The 15269-nt window shown below is 42.8% G+C and overlaps 1 protein-coding gene across 3 annotated transcripts in view; it reads right to left on the bottom strand.

The window, feature by feature from the left end:
- Nucleotides 1-1691: 1691 nt before the first annotated feature.
- Nucleotides 1692-15269, bottom strand: part of LOC126987128 (aldehyde dehydrogenase family 16 member A1-like) — a 32342-nt gene continuing 18764 nt past the window's right edge. For 2 of the 3 annotated variants that reach the window (XM_050843852.1, XM_050843864.1), the window contains exons 8-15: nucleotides 14029-14153; nucleotides 13506-13614; nucleotides 10916-11015; nucleotides 9784-9908; nucleotides 7601-7764; nucleotides 6134-6572; nucleotides 5281-5387; nucleotides 1692-4333 (exon numbers count right to left, since the gene is read on the bottom strand). In XM_050843852.1, coding sequence (XP_050699809.1) covers nucleotides 4141-4333; nucleotides 5281-5387; nucleotides 6134-6572; nucleotides 7601-7764; nucleotides 9784-9908; nucleotides 10916-11015; nucleotides 13506-13614; nucleotides 14029-14153 — 1362 coding nt within the window. In that variant the 3' untranslated portion in view covers nucleotides 1692-4140. The remainder of the gene's footprint in view (nucleotides 4334-5280; nucleotides 5388-6133; nucleotides 6573-7600; nucleotides 7765-9783; nucleotides 9909-10915; nucleotides 11016-13505; nucleotides 13615-14028; nucleotides 14154-15269) is intronic. The other variant, XR_007740283.1, reaches the window with a different exon arrangement.

Here is a 15269-nt window from a genome sequence, read left to right on the forward strand (position 1 = left end):
CCACCCAAATTTTTCCACTCCTCCCGGGTTGAGGTGCCAGAGGATTGGGAATAGGTCTACTCAGTGTGGCAGGAAAAGTCTATGGAAGGGTTTTAAATGAAAGGATGAAGAAAATAACTGAGAAAAGCTTAGGCAATGAACAAGGGTTTTTAGGAAAGGGAGGGGTTGTGTGGACCAAATATTTGCACTCAAAATGTTAGTTGAAAAATACATAGAGAAGAATAGGAGGCTGTTTGCTGCATTCATGGACCTGGAGAAGGCATATGACAGGGTTGACAGGAAGGGATTGTGGGATGCTCTAAGGATATATGGTGTGGGAGGGTGTTTGCTGGAGGGAATCCGATCCTTCTATAGGGATGTGAGTGCCTCTGTACGCGTGAAGGGTGAGTCGAGTAAGAGATTTGGTGTTGGTGTGGGTGTGAGACAGGGGTGTGTGATGTCACCATGGCTTTTTAATGTGTACATGGGATGGGGTTGTATGAGAGAAATGAAAGCCAGAGTTAGGGAGCTTGGTCCAAGGCTGAAAGTGTGAGGTACGGAGGAGTCATTGGTGGCGGGCCTGTTTGCAAATGATATAGTGTTGCTGGTAGAGAATGAGGGGACGCTGCAGAGGATAGTGGATGAGTTTGACAGGGTGTGTAAGAGGAGAAAGCTGAGAGTAAATGCTGGAAAGAGTAAGGTTATGGTATTTGAGAGAACAGGTCATTGATTTTGCAAAGCCGTACAGAGTTAGAGCAGAGGGCACAACGAAGTGTAGGATAAGGTTTAGGGACGAGAGAATGAAGGAGGTGACTGAGTTTAAATATTTAGGGACTTTTATGTAAGCATGGAAGTGTGGAAGGTGAGGTGAGGGAAAGAGCAGTGAAGGGCAGACAGGTGGTGGACTCCCAAAGCCTCCCTTGCAATCTGACCATCTCCCCTCAGAAACGTCCTCCATCACAGGTCTCGCTGTGCTGCTAACTGGGGTCAGAAAGGCCTGAAAAACCTTCCTGAGTCATCCTAAGATGGGCTAAGACATCTTACCACCTACAGCCCACTCACTGGTGGGAAATCCTCTACAACCTCCCGTGTGGTCATGACCCACCGATAGGAACCCTTGATCTACTTAGTGTTATCATAAGATTGAGTCACTAAATTTTTGAAATATTAGAATACTTTGAGGGAGAAAGGAAGTGAAGCTGGGCAGGGGTGAGCTGGGTCTAATGTTTGAGTGCTGTCAGCAACTGCAGTCTTTTTTGTCTTGGCAACCTTGTGGATACGCCTCCGTGGTCTAGTGGTCAGCGTGCCTGGGTTCAAATCCTGGCCCAGGCAGTCGGCGTGCAGCTCACCCAGCTGTTCACCCTCCTTCTCGGGCTGGTCGATAAATGGGTACCTGGGGAAACCTGGGGAAGGTAAACTGTGGTAACCTGGATGTCACACTGGCCCTGTGTCCCGGGGTAATGGGCTCCCTCCCACCACAGGCTCAAGGGCCAATGTTACGGAGATGAGCACCGAGGCCACGCGCTGCTACAGTATATGCCCCCAACTTTACCTTATGGATGAGGTTCAAAGAAGCAGTCGTCAATAAGAGGTCACATACACTCCCCCAGAGATTTTAACCTTTTTTAGTTGAATGGGTGAACCTAAGAGTCCTCATTTCAAGCTGGAACAAGTGTTGAGGATCCACTGAGCTAGGCTGATATAATACCAAGTGGATCAAACTCTTTTATTATGTAATCAAATAACAACTGTGATTTAACAACAAACAGTGATACTTTCTTAAACATGGAAAAATAGATCAGTTATAATTATGTAAGGAATGTGTGATATGTATACCATATTCTGCATTGGTTTACATCAGAAAATGTATCAAAATATTTTGGTGTATGGTCAGACATGAATGGCTGCACCACATGTTTAGTCACCAAGTAATCTCTGGTGTGCTTACAGTCAGTCATGCAGGAACTCTCGGTGAGGAACACCACATTAATACTCCTAAATTTTCTTTTAACCCTTTCCATCCGTGACGCAGATGTCGGCGTCACAGTATGGAAAGGGTCAAGAGGAAATGGAAGAGGATAAATCCTCTTCTAAACCTCACAATCCTCCTCTGAATTTCTCTTAATCCTCTTCCACTTCCTCTTAAGAAGTTTTAAAAGAGGATTAAGAGGTTTAGAAGAGGACTAACCCTTTCCATACAGTGACGTCAGCGTTGCCGGAGTGAAGGGGTTAACAAAAATGTTAGAATTCATATTGTATGGGTGTCTGACAAGCCTCGACCATCTGATGTGAAGCATCAATAAGTCCAACTGATGCCTGTTGATATAAAGATTTACACTTGACCACACCATTGATGTATGACTTCTAACTGTGTGTGTTCATTCAACTGTTTCTGTTAGGGACCATGTTTGTCCTGTGGTAGCCCGGTAACTATTCATTAGAGCTGCATGCAAGTCTTAACAACACCCAAGACACTTCTAACATGGAGGCACTTACACCAATGCAAAGCATACCCCAGCACCCTTGTAGCTGTCAAAAATTTATAGGAACAAAAATGTGTCATGGATTGCCTTTCCCAACACTGACTAGTCACATTTGACCACTGACTGAAAACACAGCATAACACCACTTCTGGACACTTAATCCCTTCTGGGTATAAATTGTACCTTTCTCCACCTGCACCAGGAACTTTTAGCTACAGTTTCTCCAGTTTTACCTTCAGTGAATACACAAGGTACTTGTAAATTTTAAATCCATAATAAAATTACATCATAAATTTAATATATAAAACCAACTCATTAATTTAATATAGCACTCTAGCACTCTAGCACCTAGTACAGAATACATGTCAATCTGTTTATAATTGGCACAGTGCGGTAAAGTCTCACATTCAGCATGTTTGGATTTTGGGAATTTGCAATTGGCGACCTCAATTAATTTTTTTTTTTTTCTTTTTTCTTTTTTGTTGGGCCCACAGCACATAGCACCAGTAGCCTTTCATGACAGAACCTGTTGGTTTGCACCAGCCTATTAGTGGTTTAAGTAAGTATTACAGCTGCACCATTCTTGGTTAGCTCATGACCGCCACCATGGGGCTCCAATTGATCTTCTTGAGAGAACTTTGCTAGTCAGGGTTGATGGGTGGAAATGCTAATTGTTCTCAATGTACTTCCCCACCAAAAGTGTATCAGTCTATCTGTCATATACTAAAATCACAATTCTCAGCCACTTGGCACAACGTCTAGCCCTGTGCAGTCTACTGAGTGTGATATGTCAAAGGCTTTATGAAAACGGGGGAGCAATGGAGGAGATGATAAATAAGATGACCTCATTGGAAGGAAAAGGAGCCAAAATGTATCACATGGGAAAGAACCTCAGCAATTACACAATGCAAGATAAGGCCAAGAAATGGTCTGATGGCACCAAATAAGCAAAAAGGCTTTCTCTGAGGGTTCTGATACCGATAAACATTTTTCACATTGTTTTGATTATTTGTATATAACAAGTTTTCTCTGACACCAATATGTCGCCAAATGTGAGACTTTACTGTAATATATATAAACTACTATAATGTGCAAAACTGACTAACATAATGAACACAGGATATTATATAAGATGAAAGAAAAGCTGAAAAAACAACCTGCCACATGTACAAATTTCTTTTTATAGTTTGTGCAGAAAATATTGAGTGCACTCGTGGGCAATGGTGCCATTCATAGAAAACTGTCTTTGGCACATGATAAACCAAGTAACATATGTGGTCAAATGAATGCGAGGTACCATATGATACAAGCAACAAACAAAATATTTCGCTGTAGTTTGAGCACAAATTCTTGACTGATTGCACTAGTTGGCAAGATGTCATTTAAGGAAAACTGCATTTGATATACAGTCGTCCCTCAAATAGCACAGTTTCCAATAGTTTGGTTTCGGTTTTATACAGATTGTCATGGAAGATCTTTTAGGATTTTTAAATTTCCTGCTTGTCGGGAAATTTTAAAATCCTAAAAAATCTCAGAAAATCGACATAAAACCAAAACCGAACTACTGGAAACCGTACTATTTGAGGGACGTCTGTATTAACAAAGAAAAATGTTCGATAAAGTGAAAGCACGGCCCAACATAGCATTAGCGACACACAAAACTACGACACTGGGCATGTTAGTTGGCAAAGATGTCCCCCATGGTGAGCCAGACATTCTTGGCCTGTGTGGATTGGTACAGGAACTCCTCACCCGCGCCCTGTTCCTGGCTGGACCAATCACGCTGGCGGCCGTAGCTCACCCATGTCCTCTTGACGTTAAGAGCCGAGGTGTGCTCCACAAAGGTTGATCCCTCCAGGCTACCAAAGTACCTGTAATGACAATGTGTGCAGTGTTAACCCTTGTTGGCCTTCTTAAAATATAATAGAGTACAAACTAAGTTGGGTGATATCAACCAACAGAAAAGACATTAAGGTCGGTATTATAAGGTACTTTCCCTTCTCACATCATCTATTTCTAAAGGTCAAAGAGGGGATCAATCGGGTTATAATGAGCGTTACCACTAGAACCATAAAAATACTCCTGGAAATGCCCAAAACTCCTATGAAAGGCTTGTCAAATATGTGTTCTTGGGCGGCAAAATGGCTTACAATACAACCCTAAGACCTCCTACAATTAAATGCTTCATCTACCTCACAAAACTTTTGGTTTCTGGCATGAAGCATAAAAGGTATTTTCTCTGTAACTTTTTTTAATTGTATGACACAATGTGCAAGGAACTACAATCAGATTTTTTTTTACAAAAGTTAGTAGATCCCTTGTATTGTTTCTTGGGGCAGATGGGCAGAGCAAAACTTTCATGTTGCAGCATAAACTAGAGTAAAAAGAATTAATAGTCCCCTTCTGTTTGTTCCGTAGGGTTCAGAAATGGCCTGAAATTCCTGTGAGAAGCATAAACAATGGGTAGGCGGTGGCTGAGTGGTAGCGTGCTGGGCCCACATTCACCACGTGATGAACGACGCGAGTTCGAATCCCCACGCTACCACCTGGGATTTTTCAGTCACCGCCGAGTGGCTTAAAACTACCCACATGCTGTCCTGAAGACCACCCATCAACCCGGACTCTAGAGGAAACCGTCCAAGTGAATCAAGAAGGAGTTCCGGGGGGCAGCATGAGCCAAGAGAAGATGGCGCCACTATAAACACTTGTCTGCGCCATGACGGGCTGGGGCCGAACACCATCCAGGCCCCTCAAGCAAGCCTACCGGCGCTATAGGCGTAGACATAAAATAAATAAAATAAATGCTTCCAGGACTCACCACATGGCCTGGACGTCCTGGTGCTCCGTCAGGTACTTGGTGATATGGTCGCGGCTGCCGGTGAGGATATTGATGACACCAGCAGGCACGTCAGAAGTCTCCAACACCTGTGGGGAAGAACAGTGAAGATCAGGGTCTGTATCCTTGGTGTTCTTATCCTGTCAGGCCTAACAGCAGAGATCATGTGAATCCTTGGCATTCTTAGCTTATCTACCTTAGCAGCTGCTTCTGGGAGGGAATCACCTAACAGCTATTCTATAAGGGGACAGGCATGACTTGAATCGCCTTGATTTGCTACTGTATATAAAGTTTAGTGCTTCAGTCATACAAATCAGATACAAATCTTTACAATCACCAAGATTGCAAAGGACATTGGTGTCTCACAAGAGGACAGTCTTTGGTTCTCATGAGAATTAGTAAAACCTTTGGGTTGCCAACTAAAGGTAAAGGTAAAGTTTGGGGCATACGCTGTAGCAGGGCATGGCCTCAGTGCTCATCTCCGTAACATTGGCCCTTGAGCCTGTGATGGGAGGGAGCCCATTACCCCAGGACACAGGGCCAGTGTGACATCCAGGTTACCACAGTTTACCTTCCCCAGGTACCCATTTATTGACCAGCCTGAGAGGGAGGATGAACAGTTGGGTGAGCTGCACGCTGACTGCCCGGGCCGGGATTCGAACCCGGGCCCGCGGAGTAGAAGCCAGGCACGCTGACCACTAGACAACGGAGGCCAACTAGGGATACATTATACAGTGGTACCTCGTGATTCAAACAGCCCAAATGAACCAATTAAGTTCAAATCACGAGGTACCACTGTATATTAAATAATACAAAGGATTTGATTTGAACTCACCTGGTAGAGGGAGAGGGGCACAGTAGGGTGGGCCTCACTGGGAACCACCACCACAGCATTCCCTCGGGCCACTGCTGGAGCCACCAAGGACACAAAGGCCAGCAGGGGGGCCTCGTCCGGGCAGGCCACCCCTACCACCCCGACGGGCTCATTCACCTGCACCACCATGCCATACAGCTGTGTCTCCTGCACGCTGCCGCCATACTTGTCGCACAGTGCCGCCCAGTGGAAGAGTCTGGATACAGAGGCATCCACCTCCTGGGCTGCTTGCTTGGCACTCTGGCCTGTCACTGCTACCAGGTGGTCTGCTAGCTCCTGCCGACGCTGCTCCAGGTTTTCAGCCCAGTAATAGAGGATCTGTGAGCGGTTGAATCCACTCCGCTTCGCCCAGCCAGACTGAGCCTTGCCGGCCGCCTCTACAGCATTGCGCACGTCCTTCCTGTGAGGTTACACAGTGAATTAGTTCAGTGATCTTTAAAGTTTTCTCACAGTGAGATAGTTTTGTTTTCAGAATTGCCTTCATAATCCATTTTCAAGTCTTGGCAGTACCAAGTGCTGTGTGTATTTCTAATATTCAGTAAGCTTGCTGATTCATACACACAATTCCAGTAAGTGCTCACACCAGGAAAATGTCAGTTATCTAAAGCTCTGATGCCCTGTTCCTTCTGGGAATTCCCCTTGGAAAAGTTGGAAAGTTTCGCTTAGTCAGCACAACATCTGTGGTCATATGCCAGAGAGGGACAGAAGGGGAAGGAATTATAGAAGGGAATAGACCCCAGGAGACGGGACACAACCCCCGATTAATACCTGGTACTCATTCACTGCTGGGTGGACAGGGGCGTAGGGTATCGGAAAAGCCGCCCAAATATTTCCACTCCATCCAGGATTCAAACCCTGGCTCTCTTGGTTGTGAGCCGAGTGCACTAACCACTGCACCACGAAGCCCACTAATTCCCCTTGGAGGAGTGGCCATAGCAGAAAATTTAATCTCCAGTTCTCCCCACGTGTAGAAGGGAAAAGCGAGACTCATGCCGTGGCCACCCCTATCAAGAAGGTTCCCGAAGAAAATGGTGCATCAGAGCTACAGATATTTTTTTTCCTGATATGACTAATGAAGCAACAGACTTTAAAGTGGTTTGGCCACATGGAGCGAATGGAGGAGAGTAAGATGACCAGAAGGGTGTATGTGAGTGAGATAGAGGGAGGGAATGCTAGAGGACGACCTCCAGTGAAATGGAGGGATAGGGTGCAAGAGTATGTTAGGGAGAGGGGGGAAAGATCCTTGAGAAACTATGAGCAGGCAAGGAGGGAGTGTCTGGATAGAGAAAGGTGGAAGCTCTTCTGCCATGGCCATCCCCTGGTGGGAGCTCCTAGGACCAGGCGTCCATGAAATGATGATGATGATGACTAGTGACTGGAATGGCATGTTTGAATTGGCGAACATACTCAACCTGAGGTCCTTCTTACCTGTTGCTCTCACCAACAAGGGCGAAGGCTTTACCCTGTGTGTCCAGGACCACCCGGCAATAGTTAGCATCAGGGCGCTTCTGTGCACCGCCATAGTAAAGCTTGTAAGTCTGGTCCACGCGCGGCACCGATCCCTCGGCACTCACGGCATGCTGAAGCTGATGCTGCAATTAGGGAAGAAATCTCTCGTCAAAATAATTTATGGCACGATTCCCGTCCAGATACCACGCACTGATTCTTAAATAAAAATGCAAAGGTTTACAAAAGTTAGGTTATATGACAGCATATGATAACTGATTAAAGGTAAACAATAATAATAATAATAGTACAGGTAACTCTCGATTTACGTGTTTGGTTTACGCGTTTTTTAAATAATGCAGGGTCCAAAATCCAAACAAATGTTTAATTTACACATTTCTTCACTTGTACACGATATTTTATGGAGTGGCCACCGGATGTCTCACGCAACTGGACTCACACGGCGCCGCGGCCACACAGCTGAGCTCAGTTCTTCCTGCGCGCCTCTTGAACAACAATACAGTACCCACGCTGCCACGCTACTCAACAACAACACCCTCGCTGCTGTGCTACCACGAGGGGAAGGGCAGCCAGAGGAGGAACCACGAGAGGGAGAGGAGTCAGAGTGATACAGTAGGCAATAAAGGTACAAACCTACCTCTTGTTTGATTTACATTGTTTTTGATTTATTCTACCTCCTCCAGGACACAATACTCGCGCAAATTGAGAGTTACCTGTATTGGAAAAGGAGGAGAAGGGAAATCCAGGTGTACAGAGGTGAGTGGAGTCCCAACTAGTCTTGCTTACAGTCACTTCATATCACCCAGGTTTCCTTTCTCCTCCTCCTCCTCCAACTTGTCAAAAATGGCCCAACAAAGTACAGTCATCCCTCAAATAGTACGGTTTCCAATAGTTCGGTTTCAGATTTATACGGATTGTCACGAAAGATCTTTTAGGATTTTAAAATTTCCTGCACATTTGGATATTTAAAAATCCTTAAAATCTTCTTAGAGAATCCACATAAAACCAAAACCGAACTATTGGAAACCGTGCTATTTGAGGGACGCCTGTGTAATGATGATAATAATAATAGTAACAATAAAAGATAAAAATAAAATTAAAGATAAAATAATAAAATAGTCACTTGGTGTCCAGTATGAAAATGTGAAGGACCACTCTAGAACTGTTTACAATGTTTTTAACCCCTTCAACACGAGGATGCGTATACTGCGTCCTTGCGTGCCCCGTACCATATCCGAGGACGTGTATACTGTGTCCTGGCTCGCTTTAGCCAATATACAAGTTATTTTATCTCTATATTTATGCTTACATCTCAAAACTATCAATTAATTTATGTTTCTTTATGTGCACCATTTAATTCTTCATGTTTTCATATAGAACACATGATAATTGTGTTGAGTTTATGGCTGAAAACTTGTTATATTCAATAGTGACATTTGAAATTTGGCGCGCGGTGATCTCGGATACGGCACAGGGCACTGATTAGGTCCGGCCGTAGTGAGTTTCTTTATGTGCACCATTTAATTCTGCATGTTTTCATATATAATACATGATGATTATGTTGAGTTTATGGCTGAAAACTTATTCAATAGCGACATTTGAAATTTGGCGCGCGTGGTGATCCCAGATACGGCACGGGGCTCTGTTTTGGTCTGGCCGTAGTGAGTTTCTTTATGTGCACCATTTAATTCTGCATGTTTTCATATATAACACATGATGATTGTGTTGAGTTTATGGCTGAAAACTTGTTTTATTCTATAGTGACATTTGTAATTTGGCGCGAGGCGATCCCGAATACGGTGCGGGGCTCTGTTTTGACCTGGCCGTAGTGAGTTTCTTTATGTGCACCATTTAATTCTGCACGTTTTCATATATAATACATGATGATTATGTTGAGTTTATGGCTGAAAACTTGTTATATTCAATAGCGACATTTGAAGTTTGGCGCGCGTGGCGATCCCGGATACGGCGCGGGGCACTGTTTTGGCCCATAGTGAAGGGTTTAATTTCTTCTACCTCCCTTGTAGGAACAGCAACTTTGCAGGCATTTGTTTAGTTTCCCACAAAAGAATAATGACAACAATGGATGCACTGTGTCATGCACCCCATATGAGTCCTGCCTTAACATGTGTGTCTCTGTTAACCTGGGGTGAGGCAGGGTTGGAGGGCAGGCCACCGTTGTATGCTGCTCCAAACCTTGCAAAATCCACTGCAGGCGCTGTGAGCTTGAGAGGTCCTTGCCAGGCAGGCTTGACGTACTCATACAGGCCTGGAATAATAAGGACTTGTAGGCTGACTTGAAACTCTGACTTGAGGCACTATGATTATCTAACATCTAAACTCATAGGGGAGGCGGTGGCTGAATGGATAGCATGATGGCGCCGCGTTCAGGACGACACGAGTTCAATCCCCGCCCGGTGCCACCAAGCTAAGTTTTTTCAGCCGCCGCCGAGTGGCTTAAAACTACCCACATGCTGTCCAGAAGACCACCTATCAACCCGGACTCTAGATTCTAGGATTAAAGATGAGCTCCGGGAGGGCAGCACGGGCCAATGCAAGATGGCGTCACTATAAAAAGCACTTGCCTGCGCCAGAACGGGCTTGGCCGAAAAAAAAAATACTACATAAAAAAAACTCTTAGGACGTATAGATGAGTCATCCTTTAAGTTTTCTCTATCTATCTATATATCTGATGTCCTGCACACCCCTAGGAACCTCTCTCACTGACATGGCAGAAGTGTCTCAAGTTTTCCCTGTTCTGGCACTCCTTTTCAGCACACTTAATCCCTCACATACCAACTAACACACACACACACACACACTGGTTTGGAACAGATTAAGTGAAGAAATAGTATCGGCGAAGAGTGTGCAAAGATCCAAGGAAAAGTTGGATAATTATAGATACGGAGACGGGACCACACGAGCGTAAGCCCAGGCCCTGTAAAACTACAACTAGGTAAATGCAACTAGGTAAATACACACACAGCCTACACTATGGTAGTCCTGTGGATGCTGACAGCTCCCCCAAGTCTGACAGTGTAGCTTACAGTCTCATCAGTTTCAATGCTGCCACTGTGCAAATTTTCTCACATTCTAAAACTGACATATGTAGCATTATGATTCTAATTGTAATATTTTATCAAACACTATCTATATATGTGTGTGTTTGAGCTCTGTGTCTCTTTGCAGCCTGACATGGAATAGTGACTCTGTAGAATAGTTTTTCATAATTTAGTTGCTTATCTACAGAAGTCTCAGGTTTTGAGTTGGACAAACCTTCCTTGCCGCCATCCCTCCCAAAGCCACTCTGCCTGTAGCCCCCAAAGCCAGCTGCTGCATCAAACAAATTGTGGCAGTTGATCCACACAGCTCCAGCCTGGAACAAAACTACTCGTCAGGAAGGGTTAACAATGATGGGATAAATCTCTCAAAAGCATTAAATTTAGAGTTAGCATGACATTCATTCTCCTGTTAAAGTGGAAAAGTTAAAACAAGTCATACTTCAGCTTAGACTATGATTTCAGGTTAGGTAAAGAGTTCAAACATCACTAGGGTTTACAATGATGGGATAAATCTCTCAAAAGCATAAAATTTAGTTAGTATGACATATTCATTCTCCTGTTAAAGTGGAAAAGTTAAAACAAGTCATACTTCAGCTTAGACCAGTGTTATTCACTAATTTTTGCAAGAGAGCCACTTTGGTTAAACACATTGATTTAGAGAGCCGCAGCTACTGCAAGTTAGCGTAACTCAACTAATTAAATTAATATATAGACGTGTCGCTGATGTTTCCCGTATTAGACAGACATTATGATTTTGTGACCTAGAACTACGTAGACGTGTCGCTGATCAGTTTTCCCGTAGTAGACACGTATGATTTCTGTACGACTAGGGCAGGGATGTTAGAATGTTATCGCTTACTGTGACTTTGTCTTCCATCTCACCTCATGAAAATATATATCTTTCTTGATAAATTATTAAATTATTTTTCTATGTATTTTTTTTATTAATTAATTTATATATTTTTAGAGAGCCGTGAATTGAGTCATTATGAGCAGGCCCTTTCATGAAAGCATGCAATGAATACCACTGGCTTAGACTATGAAGATTTCAGGTTAGGTAAAGAGTTCAAACATCACTAGGGTTTACAATGATGGGATAAATCTCTCAAAAGCATAAAATTTAGTTAGTATGACATATTCATTCTCCTGTTAAAGTGGAAAAGTTAAAACAAGTCATACTTCAGCTCAGACTATGATTTCAGGTTAGGTAAAGAGTTCAAACATCACTAGGGTTTACAATGATGGGATAAATCTCTCAAAAGCATAAAATTTAGTTAGCATGACATTCATTCTCCTAATTAAAGTGGAAAAGTCAAAACAACACAGTCATACTTCAGCTTAGAGTATGAAGATTTCAGGTTAGGTAAAGAGTTCAAACATCACTAGGGTTTACAATGATGGGATAAATCTCTCAAAAGCATAAAATTTAGAGTTAGTATGACATATTCATTCTCCTAATTAAAGTATGACATATTCATTCTCCTAATTAAAGTGCAAAGTCAAAACAAGTCATACTTCAGCTTAGACTTTGAGGATTTCAGGTTAGGTAAAGAGTTCAAACATCACTAGGGTTAACAATGATGGGATAAATCTCTCAAAAGCATAAAATTTTGAGTTAGCATGACATTCATTCTTCTAATTAAAGTGGAAAAATCAAAACAACACAGTCATACTTCAGCTTAGACTATAAGAATTTCAGATTAGGTAAAGAGTTCAAACATCACTAGGGTTTACAATGATGGGATAAATCTCTCAAAAGCATAAAATTTAGTTAGCATGACATTCATTCTCCTGATTAAACTGCAAAAGTCAAAACAAGTCATACTTCAGCTTAGACTATGAAGATTTCAGATTAGGTAAAGAGTTCAAACATCACTAGGGTTAACAATGATGGGATAAATCTCTCAAAAGCATGAAATTTAGAGTTAGCATGACATTCATTCTCCTAATTAAAGTGAAAAGTCAAAACAAGTCATACTTCAGCTTAGACTATAAGGATTTCAGATTGGGTAAAGAGTTCAAACATCACTAGGGTTTACAATGATGGGATAAATCTCTCAAAAGCATAAAATTTAGTTAGCATGACATATTCATTCTCCTAATTAAAGTGCAAAGTCAAAACAAGTCATACTTCAGCTTAGACTATGAGGATTTCAGGTTAGGTAAAGAGTTCAAACATCACTAGGGTTAACAATGATGGGATAAATCTCTCAAAAGCATAAAATTTAGAGTTAGTATGACATTCATTCTCCTGTTAAAGTGGAAAAGTTAAAACAAGTCATACTTCAGCTTAGACTATGAAGATTTCAGGTTAGGTAAAGAGTTCAAACATCGCTAGAGTTTACAATGACGGGATAAATCTCTCAAAAGCATAAAATTTAGTTAGCATGACATTCATTCTCCTGTTAAAGTGGAAAAGTTAAAACAAGTCATACTTCAGCTTAGACTATGAAGATTTCAGGTTAGGTAAAGAGTTCAAACATCACTAGGGTTAACAATGATGGGATAAATCTCTCAAAAGCATAAAATTTAGAGTTAGTATGACATATTCATTCTCCTAATTAAAGTGGAAAACTCAAAACAAGTCATACTTCAGCTTAGACTATGAAGATTTCAGGTTAGGTAAAGAGTTCAAACATCACTAGGGTTTACAATGATGGGATAAATCTCTCAAAAGCATAAAATTTAGTTAGTATGACATATTCATTCTCCTAATTAAAGTGGAAAAGTCAAAACAACACAGTCATACTTCAGCTTAGACTATGAAGATTTCAGATTAGGTAAAGAATTCAAACATCACATACTTTGATCATTTTTGCAACTTCAACGCCAAGGGTCATTTTCTCGGTAAAGACAGACGCCCCGAGGCCATAGATGGTGTTGTTGGCCAGGGCAATGGCCTCTTTGGCAGTCCTGGGGTGTTTGAAAAAAGAGAAGAATTATGTAGCTTGGAAGATTCAGGCAACTAAGGATTAATAAATGATTTTTAACCCGGTAGCAGTGACGGGCCAAATTTGTGGCTTCACCATGTAGCAGCGACGGGCCAAATTTGTGGCTTTACCGTGTAGCAGCGACGGGCCAAATTTGTGGCTTTACCGTGTAGCAGTGACGGGCCAAATTTGTGGCTTCACCGTGTAGCAGGGCCAAATTTGGCTGCACCATGTAGAGCAACAGGCCAAATTTGGCTTCAAACAAACTTGGCCATCGCTGCTAAAGCACTTAAGCACAAATCCGTCGCTACCGGGTTAACATAATAAATGGTATACAGAAATGGCAGCATAGACAACATTGTGGCCTGAGGCAGACACAGCATTTTTAAAATCCCACCTGAAGGGCATGGCCACCAGGACCGGCCCAAAGATCTCCTCCACCACACAGCGAGAAGCAGTGCCCACCCCAGTGATGAGGGTTGGGGGGTAGTAGCAGCCAGGGGGAGCCTTCACCTGGAAGACCTGCAACAGTGGGTGGTGTTAGCATATATAACCAACCAAGCCTTCATCTCATCAGCTCTCCTCCTCTTACTGATAGTCTTCTACCTCTTAAATTCCGTCGCGATGTTGCCTCTCTTTCTATCTTCTATCGATATTTTCACGCTGACTGCTCTTCTGAACTTGCTAACTGCATGCCTCCCCCCCTCCCACGGCCCCGCTGCACACGACTTTCTGATCAATCTCATCCCTATACTGTCCAAACCCCTTATGCAAGAGTTAACCAGCATCTTCACTCTTTCATCCCTATACTGTCCAAACCCCTTATGCAAGAGTTAACCAGCATCTTCACTCTTTCATCCCTATACTGTCCAAACCCCTTATGCAAGAGTTAACCAGCATCTTCACTCTTTCATCCCTATACTGTCCAAACCCCTTATGCAAGAGTTAACCAGCATCTTCACTCTTTCATCCCTATACTGTCCAAACCCCTTATGCAAGAGTTAACCAGCATCTTCACTCTTTCATCCCTATACTGTCCAAAGCCCTTATGCAAGAGTAAACCAGCATCTTCACTCTTTCATCCCTATACTGTCCAAACCCCTTATGCAAGAGTTAACCAGCATCTTCACTCTTTCATCCCTATACTGTCCAAACCCCTTATGCAAGAGTTAACCAGCATCTTCACTCTTTTATCCCTATACTGTCCAAGCCCCTTATGCAAGAGTTAACTAGCATCTTCACTCTTTCATCCCTATACTGTCCAAACCCCTTATGCAAGAGTTAACCAGCATCTTCACTCTTTCATCCCTATACTGTCCAAACCCCTTATGCAAGAGTTAACCAGCATCTTCACTCTTTTATCCCTATACTGTCCAAACCCCTTATGCAAGAGTTAACCAGCATCTTCACTCTTTTATCCCTATACTGTCCAAGCCCCTTATGCAAGAGTTAACTAGCATCGTCACTCTTTCATCCCTATACTGTCCAAACCCCTTATGCAAGAGTTAACCAGCATCTTCACTCTTTCATCCCTATACTGTCCAAACCCCTTATGCAAGAGTTAACCAGCATCTTCACTCTTTTATCCCTATACTGTCCAAACCCCTTATGCAAGAGTTAACCAGCATCTTCACTCTT

Source organism: Eriocheir sinensis, chromosome 6 (genome assembly GCF_024679095.1).
Source record: "Eriocheir sinensis breed Jianghai 21 chromosome 6, ASM2467909v1, whole genome shotgun sequence".
Lineage (NCBI taxonomy): Eukaryota > Metazoa > Arthropoda > Malacostraca > Decapoda > Varunidae > Eriocheir > Eriocheir sinensis.